The sequence below is a fragment of the Vitis riparia genome, chromosome 7 (assembly GCF_004353265.1).
Source record: "Vitis riparia cultivar Riparia Gloire de Montpellier isolate 1030 chromosome 7, EGFV_Vit.rip_1.0, whole genome shotgun sequence".
Taxonomy (NCBI): Eukaryota; Viridiplantae; Streptophyta; class Magnoliopsida; order Vitales; family Vitaceae; genus Vitis; species Vitis riparia.
In genome coordinates this window covers 12,734,135-12,751,588 of record NC_048437.1, presented here as the reverse complement: position 1 = coordinate 12,751,588, position 17,454 = coordinate 12,734,135, and the positions used below count along the sequence as shown (strand labels likewise).

Sequence of the window (17,454 nt, the reverse complement as noted above, 5' to 3'; positions counted from 1 at the left end):
TTTTTAGATAAATCTAAAAAAAAAAATCTTTAAAAGGCAAAATTCTTTAATTTTAAAAAAATTTATTTTGAAATAACATTTGGATTGAATATGTTGTAAAGAAATTTGTAGAAAATCTTTTTTTTTTAAAAAAAAAAAAAGTTGCAAGAATTTTTTTCTTTAAAATAATCTAGAGTGAAATGCCTGTTAGTAAGTAAAATTATATAAAATCTTATTTTAATAAAAGATAAGCAAAATTCTTTTTCAAATAAAGTTATAAAAACAAATTTTAAGGCATTTTTTCAGTGAAGCCATAATTTTTTTTAAAAAAATATTTTTCTTAAATAAAAGTTAAGCAAACTCCAGTTTTTTTGGATAAAATAAAATTTTAAGGTAAAACATTTTTCTCATAGTTATGTATTCTTATAATATGATTTTATTATCATGACTGTTGAGATATTAGGAATGTTTGGATATTAGGAAAGTTGAGATATTAGGAATGTTGAGATATTAGGATATTAGTTGTTCTTTTCTTATATCATTCTTTCCTTGTATCATTCTTTCCCATTCTTAAAATGGTGATTACCCTCTATATATACTTTGTACATGAACAAATGAAAGAAAGAATGAAAAAACTACCATTTATCAATTTGAAGATGGTATTAGAGCAATGAAACTGAAATCCTGGATATTTTGTCGCTATGGTAGTCCGACAGCGATCAACCCAAAATTGGCAAGACCAATCCAAGACCAACCATCCTAAGACAAGCCCTAATATTAATAAGTCAGCCTTCAAATGCACTCACTGCAATAAGATTGGTCATACCAAGAGTCATTGCTTTGAAATTGTGGGATATCTAGACTGATGGGATCATAATCGTGATCAACGAAAGAAGGATTCCGAGAAAGCCTCTGCATTGATAGCCACTATAGATTATGGTGGTAAGTTTTTAAATACTTCTACACCTATTATTAATAATGCATGGATAATTGATTCTGGTGCTACAGATCATATGACTTTTGATTCTAGACAGGTTTCACCCCTTAGACCTTCCTCACAAAAAATTGTTTCCACAGCCAATGGTAACACAACCCCAATCATTAGGGAAGGATCCTTAACTCTTACTGATACTTTGAATTTGGATTCTGTTTTAGTTGCTCCATCTTTAGATTACAATCTTTTGTCAGATTCTCAAATCACTACAGCCTTATCTTATATTGTCATTTTTTTGCCTAAATTTTGTGTTATTAAGGACATCCAAACAAGACAAACGATTGGTTGTGGTATTAAGCGGGGAAAACTCTATTACTTGGGCTTGCAGTCAAAGGATTCAAATAAGTTGTAACAAGCCTTGATGGTAGATGGATCTGAGGGGGAGAAGAAAAAGTCTGAAATTTGGTTGTGGCATCGACGTCTGGGACATGCTTCCTTTGGTTATTTAAAAAAATTGTTTCCTAGTTTGTTTGCAAAGAGTGATATTTCTGGTTTCCGTTGTGATATTTGTGAATTGGCTAAAAGCCATCGTGCTTCATTTCCGTTAATTTTGAATAAAAGTCCGCTTCCTTTTATGGTTATACATTCTAATGTTTGGGGCCCATCCAAAGTCCCAACTTTGAGTGGCTCACGTTGGTTTGTTACTTTTATTGATGATTGTACCATAATGACTTGGTTATGCTTGATGAAGACCAAAGATGAAGTGAACTTGTTGTTTCAAAATTTTCATAAAATGATTAAAACTCAGTACAATGCAAAGTTTCGAGTTCTGCGTAGCGATAATGGTGGAGAATATCAGAGTTCTGATCTTCAAATTTATTTGGAAGGACATGGCATCATTCATCAGACTACTTGTTCCAATACACCCCAACAAAATGGAGTTGCTGAACAGAAAAATCGGCACTTGTTAGAGGTTGTTCGTGCTTCCTTGATAGTAGCAAAAATAACGATATCTTATTGGGGAGAAGCAATCACATCTGTCGTATACTTGATCAATCGGGTACCTTCTAGCTCAATTGACTTCCAAACACCTCTCCAAGCTCTTACTAATGTCGTAGGTGCTCCAACTGTCCCAAATCTACCTCCTCGTGTTTTTGGTTGCGTGGCATTTGTGCATTTACACAAACACCAACGCACCAAGTTAACTTCCCGTGCATTGCAATGTGTGTTTGTTGGATATGCATTGCACAAAAAAGGATATCGGTGTTACCATCCTCCAACTCGACAAATGTTTATTACAATGGATGTGGTGTTTCATGAAGATTCGATGTATTTTTCATATGAGTTTGAACTTCAAGAGGAGTACCAGAAGGAAATTCAGACTCTCAATTATGATTATCATATCTCTGAGGAGGGTGAATATGGACAATCTGAACTAGTGAACCAAGAAACGGGTGAGTTAGATATAAGTGGTACAACTTTGGAACCAAGTAGTAATGATCACCCAGAAACTGAAGAAGTGATAGAAGAAGGAAGAGACAGTACAATTGAACCATCACCACCATCTGAACAATTTGGGTCCGAAGATGTCTGCACTGAAATACCAAACCAATCGTCGTCTGCTGAGGGTGTTCTTAATTTGGAACTTGATCCATTCATGAAACGGTTACCACACCGTCATAACAGAGGTATTCCTAAACCCACATATGAACCTGAATTGTCTACCAAAGTCAAATATCCCATGAGCAACTATGTGTCTAACCATCGTTTGTCTGAATCAAATAAATCATTTTTAAATCAATTATCTACTGTAGCTATTCCTAATAGTGTGCAGGAAGCCTTATTTGCAGCCATGAATGAAGATATGAAATCATTGCAGAAAAATGAAACATGGGAACTCGTAGAATGTCCACCAAGAGAGAATTAAGTTGATTGTCGTTGGATCTATATTGTGGAGTACAAGGCATATGGTAGAATTAAACGATTTAAAGTAAGACTGGTAACAAAATGGTTCACTCAAACTTATGGAATTGACTACATAGAGACATTTGCACCTGTAGCTAAGATCAACACAGTTCGAGTATTACTGTCTTTAGCTGCAAACCTGGATTGGCCATTACAACAGTTCGATGTAAAAAATGTCTCTCTGCATGGCGAGTTATCTGAAGAAGTATTTATGGATCTTCCACCAGGATGCATGGTGTCAGAAAAACAATGTCAGAAGGTGTGCAAATTGAAAAAGTCATTGTATGGGTTGAAGCAATCCCCGAGAGCATGGTTTGGAAGGTTCACAAAGTCAATGAGAGCTTTTGACTATCGTAAAATTAATTCAGATCACGCTTTGTTTATGAAAAAGCAACATGGTAAGATTACGACACTCATCGTATATGTGGATGACATGGTAGTTACAGGAAATGATCCTGAAGAAAGAAAAGCTCTGCAAAATTATCTATCTAGAGAATTCGAAATGAAAGATCTAGGTCCTCTGAAATACTTTCTTGGGATTGAAGTTTCTTGATCAAGTGAATGAATTTTTCTTTCTCAAAGAAAGTATGCCTTAGATCTTTTACAAGAGACTAGAATGTCGGGATGTCAACCTGTTGATATACCAATAGAAGAAGGTCTGAAATTGTGTGTTGAGCCTAATCAAGTATCAACCGATAAGGAAAGATACCAGAGACTTGTGGGGAGATTAATGTACTTAGCTCATACAAGACCAGATCTTGCTTATGCATTGAGTGTAGTGAGTCAATACATGCATAATCTTGGAGAACAACATATGAATGCAGTCATGCGTATTTTGAGGTATTTGAAGAATGCTCTTGGGAAGAGAATTTTGTTCACTAAAAATGTTGATCATCAAAGTATAGAAGTATATACTGATGCTGATTGGGCTGGTGCAGTGGATGATAGGCGATCTACATCTGGTTACTTTACCTTTGTAGGTGGTAATCTTGTGACATGGAAAAGTAAGAAGCAGAATGTTGTCGCTTGTTCAAGTGCAGAAGCGGAATTTAGGGGTATGGCTCTAGGACTTTGTGAGGCATTATGACTAAGACTCCTCTTACAGGATTTAGGTTACCTATCTAGGCAACCAATCTGATTGTTTTGTGACAATAAAGCCGCATGTGATATTGCTCATAATCCAGTACAACATGATCATACAAAGCATGTCGAGGTGGACAGATTCTCCATTAAGGAAAAGTTGGATGATAAGATTGTGGAATTGCCTAAGATTCGATCAGAAAATCAATTGGCCGATATCCTCACCAAAGCTGCAGTCTCAAATCGAGTGTTCTTAAAATTTTTAGACAAGTTGGGCATATGTGACATTTATGCACCAACTTGAGGGGGAGTGTTGAGATATTAGGAATGTTTAGATATTACGAAAGTTGAGATATTAGGAAAGTTGATATATTAGGATATTAGTTGTTCTTTTCTTATATCATTCGTTCCTTGTATCATTCTTTCCCATTCTTAGAATGATGATTACCCTCTATATATACTTTGTACATGAACGAATGAAAGCAAGAATGAAAAAACTACCATTTATCAATTTGAACACTTATTGTATTTTTTCTATGATTAATTAATCAATTATCATACCCTTTTTCACTTGTTTAGTAGAAACATTTTTTAGGACTTAAAGACATGTTATCCCATGATATATTCTCAATAAGTAATCTGATCTTGAATTTGAATTTGATTTTCGTAGATATGTCATTTGCTTCCAAAGAGAGTTATATATTTATTTCTTATTTTATTTTCTCTTTTAAAAATATACAAAAATAAATAGCAACTCTTAGAAAAAAAAACTCATAATAAATCTTATTATAAGCAGGGACAAACATCAAAATACACCACAAAGAAATATTATAATTCAAGATAATAAAATACAACATGATAAAATATTTGATATGAGTGAAACCAATCGTAATTTAATAATTTAAGAAAAAATATTTTATAATATAATATTTATTTAACATATACAATACTAAATATTAAATATTTTTATTGCTAATATTAATAACAAATAAAAATAATTATTAGTAATCTTTTAATACTGAATATTTATCTTGAATGTAAAATAGGTATTTAAAAAATAATTTGGAAATTTTTATTTGTATTCTATATATAAAAAAAAAAACCTTGAATGTAGCATTGATTATGGTATATTTGAAGGATAAAAGACAAACTTAAAATTATAATAAATAATAAAAAGAATAAAAAGGGAAAATATAAAAATGAAGAAGGAAAGTGAAATGTTGGGACAGTCAGCCTTACCAAATTGAAGAAAGTCAAGACGTGATCTTTCCTAAGTCCCAACTAAGGCTTCGGTGACCAAGACTGTCCTGCAACCATTTCCTCACCATCCCACCTGTCTTCCTCTTTAATTCTGTAAACGTGGCAGTAGCAGTATCTGATTGGGATTTGGGTAGATGCAGAAAGAGTTAAATACAACCTGATCACAATTCACAATTCATACCTACTGCGTGCGCCTTGTGCTTGTCCCTGCTAAACGGCTCTGGAAGAAGTGGTGCATAGACGGAGAGAGGGATGGGGAGGAGGAGGAATTCGTCTGTGAATGTCCTGTTTGGATGGGTGAGGAGGCAGTCCATGAAAGTGAAGGCCTTCCTGGCGGTCACGTCAGTGTTGTCCTCTCTGTTGGCTCTCAAGTTTCTCGTCAAAGATCGCAACCACTTCTTTGTTGCCTCTGAAGCCATTCATGTTGTTGGGATTATGGTCTTGATTTACAAGCTGACCACTCAGAAGACCTGTTCTGGTAATTCTTTTCTCTTTTTTTGGGGGGTTTTTCTCCTTAAAATTAGTATTTGTTATGCTTTGTTCTTCCTTTTTGCAATTCGTTTTTAATTTTGTTTGGTTTTTCGTTGATTGATTATGGGGTTTTTGGTTTATGAGCATGGAGATAGAAAGGGCAATTTGGATTTTCTCTTCTTGTATATGGCCTTGTTTGTTTCCTGGGGAAATTTGTTTATGTGAGAATTTTCAATGGAAGAAAATTCTTTAACCATAATTTATATTCCAATGTATATTGTATCTTCAATTAGCTTTCGGGTGTTTGTTTGCTGGAAAGTCAGGGAAACAAATATTTTCCAGAATGTTTAAGATTTTCCAGGTGTTTGTTTCGAGGAGAACCCATTTGCTCGAGCTTTTTCTTCTTGCCTTCTGTTTTTTCTTGTTGGACGATTTATACGCTTCTTTATGCCTTGTTTCGAGAGGCAACAAGAAAACTAAAAATAATGAGGTTGGTATAGTATGTTAGGTCAACCTCCCAACCAGATTGAACCCACTTGATATGATTTGATGAGGACATGTCCTCTTGGCCTTTCTTGATTGTTTCTTATGCTCCAGAGCTGTTAAAATATTTTGGTTTTCAAGTTTTAAAACAATAATTATGAATTCTTTTTACTAATCATCAATGGAGAAGGATAAATTCATATCAGAAATCCTCTTGTTCTAATTTGGTCCTCTCTCCAGTTGGGAAATAAAACAATTGAGTTTGAATGAGATTTCAAAACCCAACTCCTGCTGGGTGCAGGATTGATCTGGTAGGTTTTGTACCCAGTTCATCTGTCTCAAAGGTTTTCTCCTTTGCCATCTTGAGCCCTAATCAAATCCTTGTTTCTGCGTTTCCATGGTAGATGAGGGTGGTAAAATTGAAGGTTCTTCCTGTTCTCTAGCATTGCTACAATAGTTAGTACACTCCAATTAACACTCAGACAATTGAAAGATATCATTAATCATTCAAGTCCTTATATGAAGGACGATTCCCATTTGTTGAAGAATTATTCTCATGTTCATTTGCTCAATGTGACTTCAGGCTAAATTTATGTTCTTAACTCCTTTTTCACTTATTTGAATCCATAAGATTATCAACCTATTAGTTCTTTTTCTAAGGTAGTTTTTTTGGGGTTCGGTATACTTTGGGCACATATCCCCTCTTATACAAGGGCTCAATGCTCTTTAGTAAAAATCACATGATTGTTTATATTTGGTATATGATGCATAATTTATTTTATTCTTTAGCAAAAGGACAAGAAATCACAATAATTGTTTTTATTTCATCATAATTGTTTTTACTTTTTTAAGCAAAAGAACAAGCAGTGCACATGGCTATCGATATGTAGTATGTGGTGCATAATATTTTATTTTATTAAATGGAAAGACTCCCTGCTGTAGGCCTGTAGCTTATTTTGAAAAGTTGTGACTGTGGATCACAGCAAACTTATAGGCTTCATAGGATAAGTGTTTGGTTTTTTTTTTTCTAATTCTTTGTGTAGACCCAAAAGTTGTGATAATGGATATGTATAATGCAATAAAATTGACATCAATGTTGCTGGTATGTTACAAAGTTTTAAGGAGCTAAAGCTGCTTGTGAAGCAAATTTTCTTTCTTGTTAATTGAGACAGTAGATTTCCATAGAAGCTCAGTTAAAGCAGTGTGCTTTCACTTTATAAGCAGTATCAGTAGTTTCCAAGTATTGGATTTAAACTTGAAGATATCTTAGGTACTTCAAAAGAACAAATATGGCACCTACCAGGTGGTAATAAAGATCTGTACAGGAATGCGCCTAAATCAGTGATTATGATGGTAACATAGCAAGTGTGTAAATAAATAATGGTTATGTAATGGTGCAATAGTATGTGTTAAGCTATCAATTAACTAAAAGCTTAAGATGTTAGGTAACTTAATTGAGTTTAAAGCTTTGAGACCTTGCTTCACAGGCAAACTTCTTTTTGGACTTGTATGTGCATGGTTTAAAGTCGTGGTATCAGTTGCTAACATGGTAGGTATAAGGCAGATTGGTCTCAGCATCTGATGGTATTGCACACAAAATGCTAGTTAAAAATGAAAGGTCTAAAAATAATTACAATTTGATGGAATGAACAGATTAATTAAAAAAATAAATAAATCTATGGCACTTGACATTATCTAAATAGGGCACTCGTTGGAATTGGTTTATGATAGTTTTAAGAATTGAAGATTCTTGAAACATTACCTTATCCATTTTTACACCCAATAGGACCAATGATAATTTTTTATAATTGTTGTATCTTTGAAAATGAAAAAAATGAAAACAATAAAAAGAATTAGCAGCAAGTTAATAATTATATGAAAATAAATCAGTTTGAATTTCTTATTCCTAATCATGTATTGGGCACTTCTTTCTTGATTGATGAAGGGAATCTTCGAGAAAGAGATTATCTATTTTTTTTTTACCTTCCATTTTCATCAAATCCAAGTCATAGTGTTTGTCATTCCGAGTAGTTTCACAAGTTGACATAGAAAGAAACACACTTAGAAAGAACCAATCTAACTACTCTCAAAGGGAATTGAAGAGAGAGATATAAAAAGTTAAGAAAGATTTCTGGTAGATGAATTTGTGCTTGTTTCTTATGTACTTATCTCAAGAGATCAAAGCCTCATAGTCGTTTGCATGGATTAATTACATAACTGCTACAGAATTGTCATATTAACTGCAACAAGTTAGTTATGTCATAAAACTAATTGATCGCTTCGTTGACAAGTGTCAAGCATATGTGGGAGAAAAGAATTGACGTGTAATTGGATGTTCTACTGCTTTGTGACTGTATGATCAAGACAGTCTTTGCATATCTATACTTTCAACATTCTTGAATGAGTAAAAGGTTTAGTCATATTACTGGGTCCCATTTGTGCCAATAATCTGACTTGCTATTCTCTTGTTTAGGCCTTTCATTGAAGACTCAAGAGCTAACAGCTATGTTCTTAGCTGTAAGATTATACTGTAGTTTTGTCATGGAGGGTGACATTCACACAATCCTTGATCTTGCTACACTTATATCGACTTTATGGGTTATCTACATGATAAGGTTCAAGTTGAAGTCAACCTACATCAAGGAGCTGGACAACTTTCCCATATATTATTACGTGGTAGATACCTTCTTCATTGTTTGTCTTTGGTTATGCTTTATCTCAGTAGAACACATATGTGGTACATGTTTAAGTATTTCTGAATTCCATTCAACATATTCAACTCATGAAACTTCTAAATCCTGTATTTCAACATTCTGGATTTTTTACAAAATATTATCTTATAGCCCAAAATGATATTGGAGCAGGAAAGACTTGGCTGATTCATTATTTCCCGTAAGACCGAGCTGGGGTGATACATATTTAGTTTGCATTTATATTATAGATATAATACAAGGAAAAGTGATGTTAACCATCCCAATCTCCTATCCAATGGGTTTATTCTATTGCTATTCTCTATTGCCCTTTTTTCTATTATATCCAAGTTTCTAGGACAATATGAGTTATAACATACAATGTGGTGGTTGTTCTTGAATGAATTTATTTCTGCTTGAAACATTCTAGCTATTGCCATTTAATATATAGAGGAACTTATGAAAATATTATAATATTCTTTCATCTTTTCAATGGCATTTTCTCCCATCTGTATTGCAGGTGCTGCCTTCTGCCATCCTTGCCATACTTGTTCATCCTTATACACAACATTCAATGATAAGTCGAATTTGTTGGGCATTTTGTGTCTATTTGGAATCTGTTTCTGTGCTGCCTCAACTTCGGCTGATGCAGAATGCCAAGGTTTAGGTCTCATGAAGCTCTTTTTGCTTTTAAATTTGCATTTTACTAATTTATGAGAAGCAGGTTTTTTTATTTTATTTTTCTCTAATTAAATGTGTTTTCAGATGGTTGAACCATTTACAGCCCATTATGTATTTGCATTGGGTGTTGCAAGATTCTTGGGATGCGCTCATTGGTTCATTCAGGTTAGTTTTGGTGTAGTGGGTTCTTCTTCTATCTTTATCTGTTTGATGTGAAGTGTGGATTTCATCTGCCAAATTCCTAATACATTTTAAGAATACAATGGACTCTGTAGAAACCCCTTACTACAGGATGAAAATTCGTGGCTTAGCCCTGGGATCAGGAACTGACCTTGCTCTAGTCTTTGAGAACTAGTACCTTGTTTGAACATGGATTTTTTGTGTGCGGTACATGGCAAATCATAAAATTTGACTCCTGTGTATGAAAGAATCTTGTTAATTGAGAAGAAATTGGTAACTCTATAATAGGTTCCATAACAGAGAGGCATAATCATTTTTCTTCTGCCTTTTCTTTTCCTCTGAAGTAAATAAAAGTCTCTTTCCTGAGTAGCTGATAATCATTGTTATTATCTTGCTGTGGTTTTCAATTCTGTCTTCCACTGGGTAGTAGAAAAGAAAATATCTGATATCAGCATCTCAGATATCTGGATTTGTTTGGATTAGTCTAGCATTTGAACCATGAAATCCATGAGATAATGATCGAAACAGACACCATACGTTAAATAATATCCCTAAGGTCAGTCAAACATGATTATTAAGTTTTCAGAAATCAAGAAGACAATCGACGTGTTGACGCCCCAAGAACATAAAATTCTTACATAAACAAACTTAGATCAAGTTATACAAACTTTTTTCTCTTTCGTTTTTCTAATTTGTTCAGCTTTATCAACTAAATTGTATGTATTGTGCAATGTGGAATTGTGAATCATATACAAAGAAATGAAAACAGCATGGTGGGCATTGAACTACCATCTCATTGATGAAATCTGGTGTCGATTCCAGTTTCTCTCGATCATTCCAAGATGGTCTGAGATCTCAAATCCATAACCTGCCATTTTGCTGCCATTCACATGCAGGTTTATGAGATTGGTGGGAAGTATCTATACCTGATAGGAAGCGGATTCTTGTGGCTACCAATGATTCTACTTGCAGAAGTAGTTCAAACATTCATCTTGGCCGATTTCTGCTACTATTACATCAAGAGGTGAGGCCTCGTTGCTTTATATTTTCACACCCCAGCTGTTACCACATTTTTACATCATGTAGGTGACAAATCTCTGCTCATATATTCTGATTTGCAGTGTCATGGACGGCCAACTTGTAATGACTCTGTCTTCTCCAGTCTAGAATTATGGCTCCAAGCTTGGAAGGTGTAACCATACACATCTTGTTTTACATATAAAAGATATATTTACTTCTAATTTTAAGAATTTGGTGGTTTCAAGTCTTACTTGTCCCCATAATTTTATAGTTAATGAGAAAATTAACTCTGCAATTGGATCAATGACGTTCATTATTGCTATTTCCGGTTGAGTTGCTGCATGTGGTGTTTTTGGAGGAAAAATCTAATGGCCTGTTAATAAAAAAGCTTTTTTGTTCTTACAAATTAAAAAAATATCTTTTTTTTAATTAACTTAGAAAACATGATAAACTTTTAATAAAAAATATTTTTTTTATATAGAAAAATAACTTTGAAGTGTTTTAAATTGTTTTTTTTTATAAAGCATTCCTAGTAATAGAGAATATTTTGAAAATTGTCGTATTGTGCATAAATGTATGCTAACTTTAGGCCTATTTGATAATTGTTTTCGAAAATAATTATCAAAAACAATTTTTGAGAATAGTTTTTGAAAACTATTCTATGATGTTGTATAGAACAAAAATCTATTCAAAAATTTAAAATGTTTTTAACTTGATTTTAATATTTTAAAATATGTATTAAAAATAATTTTTTATGTATATTGTTTTATCTTTAATTATTCTATATATTTGAATAATTATTTTTTTAAATGACTTTTAAAAAATAAGTGAAAATAGTAGAAAATAATAAAAAGAAAATTTGGAAACATCTTGTTTTTGAGAATAAAAAATAGAAAATAGTTTTTTATTATTAAACATGTTTTCTTGATTATTTTGTTCTAGAGAATATAAATTTATTCTTGAAAACAGTTGTCAAATAGGCATGATCTTCATGGAGATTTAGGTGAATTTTATTTTTGAAAATAAATGAGAATATTGTTTAAGAAGTGTTCTCAAAAACTATTTTTTTTAATTATTATTTCTACTGACGTTATCAAACACATATTAATACTTTTGTTGAATTGTTCTTCTATTTGAATTTCAGAAACAGCCAAGGAAAAGCGAGGCCAGAAAAGAGCTTAATGGCTCTTTCATAAAAACCACCTTTTATTTTACAATGTTGTGACTAAAAAGCATTTTTAGTAATTTTTAGAAGAAAAGGGTAAGGAAAAGAGTATTTATATTTTTGGAAGTGATTTTAGTTAAAAGCACCTTTTAACTTATTATAGCAACTTTGTTACACATAATTTCTCTAAGGAAGCGTATTCCAAGCATGAGAAAGCACTTTTAACCATTAGGAATCATTTCCAAACACTAAAAATTGTTTTCAAGGATTAGAATATGCTTTTAAGTTTTAACACTCTTAAATTATTTTGAAAAGGACTCTTGATAAAATGATAAATTACTACCCATTATTTATTTCAGAAGTTGTATACATATGTGTTAGTATATTTTATTTAGTTGACAATTTTATTCCTTTCTTATTAATTAGATGCGACTTGACAACTTTGAACTTTATCAAATTCAATTATTTGAAGTCGTAAAATTTAAAGTATATATATATATGGATGCTAAATCTTTTTAAATGACGAATAGAATAAATTAAGAAGAGAATGTTATATATTTCCTGATTTGGTTTCTATTATATTTTTAATTCCAAAAATTATTTTTGGTAAGTTTTAAAATTGTGTGTATCTCTAAATTGGTGTTTGATTCTAAGAATAATTTTTGGAATGTTTTTTTGGTAAGTTTTAAAAAATTGTATTTGTTTGTAAATTGCTATTTAATTCTAAAAAGAGTTTTTGGAATTTTTTAAAATTAGAAAACTCTTAGTATTTCCTAAAAGGGTTTCATAATATAAATATAAATAGAAATATTTTTATTGAAAATAAGGTAGACTTTTATGAACCCTAAGAGAGCATAACCATTTATCAAAGCTTGATCCTTCAACTCTCAAACTTTCAATATCTTTCTTAAGTGTAATTTTTCGACTTAACAAAGATCAAAGATCTTATTGTGAAACTTTGATAAGGGCTTCAAGGAATCCATTAATGAGCACAAGAGAGTGCAACGTCAAGAATGTGGAAAAAGTGTAGTTGTTGACGGTATAAGCTACTAAGGAGTAGGTGCATTCAATTGAGAAATATATGTATTATTTTCTCATAATTAGTTAATTATTTAGGGGTCGAGAGATTGTTAGGTGATTTTTCCATGTTATACCTTGTATATAAATCTATTTTATTCATGTGTGTTTGGGATTTTTGTTCTCACTAAAGAATTAATATAAAGAGATAAACTTAAAGTAGGTAATAAAAATATTGATTGGGAGATTAATTTAGGGACCACCTATTCACCCCTTCTAAGTAGTTTCATTATATCAAGACTAGACTTTGAGTTTCTTTCAAGCACAAATCAAGTGGAAAAAAATTATTTTCAAATTTTTTATCAATTCTTGCTAGTCTTGATAAATGGAACCAAACTTCTATAAATTATCCACCATTCTTTATTGGGAGTAATTACTCCCATTGGAAAATCTAAATAGAATTTTTTTTCTTAAAATGCTAGGTAAAAGACAGTGGAATATGGGTGGTTGCCTCGAGTCTTAGATGACAAGAATGGTAGTCCAAGTAGTGCATTAAAACCAAAACAAGAGTGGAATAGATTAGACAATGAAATGAGTGGGATAAATGTCAAAGCCTTTTATTGTATTTTCAATGAGTTCAATCTTGATCTCGATGAAATCGTAGATATATTGGCATTTATTGGCTCTTTTGCCAATTTTCGGGAAATTTCTAGATTTTTTTGGTTAGTCAATAAACTGACGCGATCAACACCGCCCTCCCGCCCACCCCTTCAAGGCTTAGGTTCAAGCTTGGTTGCCACTGAGCCAAGTTTCCCCTTGTTAATATATGATGAAAATAAATATGTTAAATTCATTATTAAAAAAAATAAAAATAAATTTCAATTGTTTTATTTTAAATTTTATTTAATTAATTAATAAATGTATAAAAACTATCATTATAATTTTCTTAACAAATATTTTTTTAATATCATTTATATGATAATTAAATATTAAAAAGTCGTATATGCATCATAATTTATTTTACATTATTGAATGCATTTAAATTAAATAAATTATAGTTTTACTATTAAATGTATCATCATTTATCTCATTAATCCTAATCTAAAAAATCACTATCACTTCACTTTTAAATTTTTTATATTTATCCTTTTAATTTTATTGAATTTTGAATGTTTCTATTTTAAAATATTAAAAATATAAATTTATTCAAAAAAATACTAATATATATATATATATATATATATATATATATATATATATATATATATATATATATATATATATATATATATATATATATTAAGTTCTAATATTTTATAAATTAAAATTAATTTGATTAGATAAATAATAAATTATTCATATCGACATATCCTTGCTTACCGATATTTTTCTTTTTAACCACACCTATATCAATTACATTTAAAAAATAAATTTAACATGTATATTTTTATTTATTTTATCATTTTTTGGAGTTTCTCCAAATATTTCATGAATTTTGAATAATTTTTGCCTTATTAATATTTTTGTCTAAATATCCACCGATATTTTCAATAAATCCGTAAAATCCAAATATCGATATATCCGTATTTACCAATATTTCAAACCTTGATCTTGATAAGTTTTGTTGGATTGCAACATGTAAATATGCTAAAGAGATATGAGACATTCTTTCAATAGCACATGAGGGAACTTCTCTTATGAAGTTGTCAAAATTGCAAAGTTTAAAGACATAAAGATGAAAGAGGATGAGACATTCTGATTATTATTTAGAGAGAACATATTTTAAATTATAATTCTCATAAATTTCACATCTTTTGAGTAATAACTATACCTAAAATATTCAATTGACATATTATTGCTCTTGCAATAATTATTGACTTTCTTTTGTGAGTTGTGAAATGATTTTAAGGTGTAAATGATGCATTTAATTTGATCATAGAAAAAATGAGATTGAAAAGTGATGAAAAATGAAGAATTAGAAATTTCGCACAATTGTGCGAATTAGAGCAAAGAAGGAAAATGTGTAGCAAGCTAAGTAATGTGTTTGCATGTTCATGCAAAATTTTGCATATAGTTGCAAAATGGTCCAAAAAAGCTTCAAACATGTTGTTACCATTCACCTTGGAATTTCACATGACCGTGTGAAAGGAGAAATGCTCGTGCAAAATTATTGGTGCTCATGCAAAATGGCCAGATCTCGTGCAAAAGTGTTGTTTTTGTGCTAAATTCCATATTTTTGAATTTGTAAGTTTCTAAAAGACCTTCAAGATGTTGTCAAGTGTCTACTTGACCTTGGAGAATGAATAGGAATTTGAATTTCTCATTAAGAACTTTTTGACACTTTTGGATTTTGGAATTTTCTAGAGACTCTCTCTCTCAATGGAATTCTCTATTTTATCTCATTTTCTTAGTATCCAAACATGCTTTGTGCAACCAAATCTCCAAGCATGAGTGGTTAAATCTTGTTTTTTATGAGAAAGGAGGATCTAGAGAAAAGATCTATGGTAAATTAGAGAAATGAAACTTGATTTGCCAAAGTTATTTAATCCAATTGGTTGATTAATTGAATTTCGAGTATTTTTTTCTTCAAATTATCTTAAATGACTACTATAATGCAAACTAAATTGGTTCATTAAATTCTTAAAGTTAGATTTAATGAAATTGATAGTTGTATTGCTTGAATTATTAGAAGATAATTTAAGATGAATTGAATGAATGATTTGAATTAATCTTTTAGATAAAATCACTCGAAGAAAAATTGTATCTAGACTTAAAGTTAAATAAAACAATGGTTTAAATGAGAATTTAGATTTTCAATTTAACTTGATGAAAATTAGATCTCAACACCTATTCACCAAATAAATTGTTTCTCTAGAAAATCCTAACTCTAAAAGTTTCTTTTTCTTATTAAATTTCTTTCAAATTTTGATTATTTTACATTGAATTATTCTTCCCAAAATTGAAATCATTTTTATTTTCATTTTTATTATGAAGAATTGTCAAACCATTGTTACTTTATCGCATTCATTTCTTTTTTTTCCATTTAAGCCTTAATTGCCAAAAATAATTCATCATAGTGGATGACACCTAAAACCGTTATACTACTATAACTTTTGTTAAAATACCATTTTTTATTGGCTAAAAGTTACCTTAGCATGGTTGAATTTGGTTATAAATTTTATTTTTATACAATAAATGACAAAAATACATCGATCACATTCTTTGAATTCTATACTGAACTTAGTGATATTCTTAATTCTTATTTCAATTTAGGAGAAGAATACCTAACTCTAAAGTGGTTAGAAAAATATGAGGATCTCTCCCTAAGAGATTCGGTGCTAAAGTGATCACAATAGAGGAACGTAAAAATATGGACTTAATGAAAGTAGATGAACTTGTAAGTTCTCTTTAGACTTATGAGATGACACTACCCTCCCCTAAAAGACATAAAGGGATAACATTAAAGGCCTCTTTAGAAGAGCAAGTGTGTCAATGAGAGTGAGCAAGTTCTTACTCAATATAAAATTTTGGTATTCTTGACTTTAGGAAGGAATATAGTAAGGCCTCTTAGGGTCAAAGTTTGCTAAAAAAATTAAAATTTTTATGAAAATGCAAAATAAAGGAACCTCTAAAGATGACTTAAAGAAAGGGAATAAATCTTTCTTTAAGAAAAATAAATAAAAAGGTCAATTAAAATCATCACAAGTTGCATGTTTCAACTGTGGAAGGAATGAACAATTTTCTTCTGATTGCCCTACACCTAACAAGAACAAGAAAGTTATGCAAGTGACTTGGAGTGATTATAAGTCGAATAATAATAATTACACAAGCTTAAATAAAAGTGAAAATAACAATAATTTTATTGCCTTCACTGCCTCTCTTCATCTTCTAAAATTGAAAGTCCTATTGAATTAAGTGATGATGAAGAAGGGGAGTTTGACACTCTTCAAGACTCATATAATGACTTATATCATGAGAGTTATGAGTTAAAGGTTGAGAATATGAAATTAAAGAAAACCTTGAATAAAAAAACATTCATTGAATGCCTTGAATTTGAGAAAAAATGATTTCAATGAAAAATTAATTTTTTATGGATCTTAGAAAACTAACATGGATTGTAAAATCAAGGAATTTATAATTGAAAAGGAAAATCTAATTGAAAAAAAAAATAAGTTTCTTGAATTTGAATACCGTGATATGGTGGTTAAAAATGATTCACTTACTTTGCAACTACATCAACTTAGAAAGTCAACATGAAGTATTTCATCATAGTTCTAAAATCTTGAATGGAATGATTGAGAAAGAGAAGGTCCAGGGAGACAAGAGAGGTTTAGGTTACTTAAGCAAATTTGAAAGTCCCATGAATGGGAAGACTACTTTTGTGAAACCTAAGAAAGCTCTTTTTTTTATAAATCATTCTTTAGGCAAACCCCTAAGTGCATTACTTACAATAAATTTGACCATGATACTAAAAAAGCGCTTTAGTAAACTATTTGAAAATTTCCAATGATAAATATGCCAGTGAGTGA

General features: G+C 30.9%; 1 protein-coding gene across 1 annotated transcript; it reads left to right on the top strand.

Moving 5' to 3' along the window:
* The first annotated feature begins 5,213 nt into the window (after positions 1 to 5,213).
* Positions 5,214 to 11,067, top strand: LOC117917568 (ER lumen protein-retaining receptor erd-2.2-like). The gene is made up of 6 exons (XM_034833883.1): positions 5,214 to 5,696; positions 8,646 to 8,848; positions 9,383 to 9,523; positions 9,628 to 9,708; positions 10,620 to 10,747; positions 10,845 to 11,067. The coding sequence occupies exons 1-6, from the start codon at positions 5,471 to 5,473 to the stop codon at positions 10,888 to 10,890; spliced, it is 825 nt and encodes a 274-aa protein (XP_034689774.1). The 5' UTR covers positions 5,214 to 5,470; the 3' UTR covers positions 10,891 to 11,067.
* Positions 11,068 to 17,454: the final 6,387 nt, after the last annotated feature.

What these genes read in the sequence shown, in the direction of transcription:
- LOC117917568 (XM_034833883.1), top strand. Translation starts at nt 5,471, where the DNA reads ATGGGGAGGAGGAGGAATTCGTCTGTGAATGTCCTGTTTGGATGGGTG. An exon ending in GGCTGATGCAGAATGCCAAG is followed by an intron (nt 9,524 to 9,627) that starts GTTTAGGTCTCA and finishes ATGTGTTTTCAG; the next exon opens with ATGGTTGAACCATTTACAGC. An exon ending in TGCTACTATTACATCAAGAG is followed by an intron (nt 10,748 to 10,844) that starts GTGAGGCCTCGT and finishes TCTGATTTGCAG; the next exon opens with TGTCATGGACGGCCAACTTG.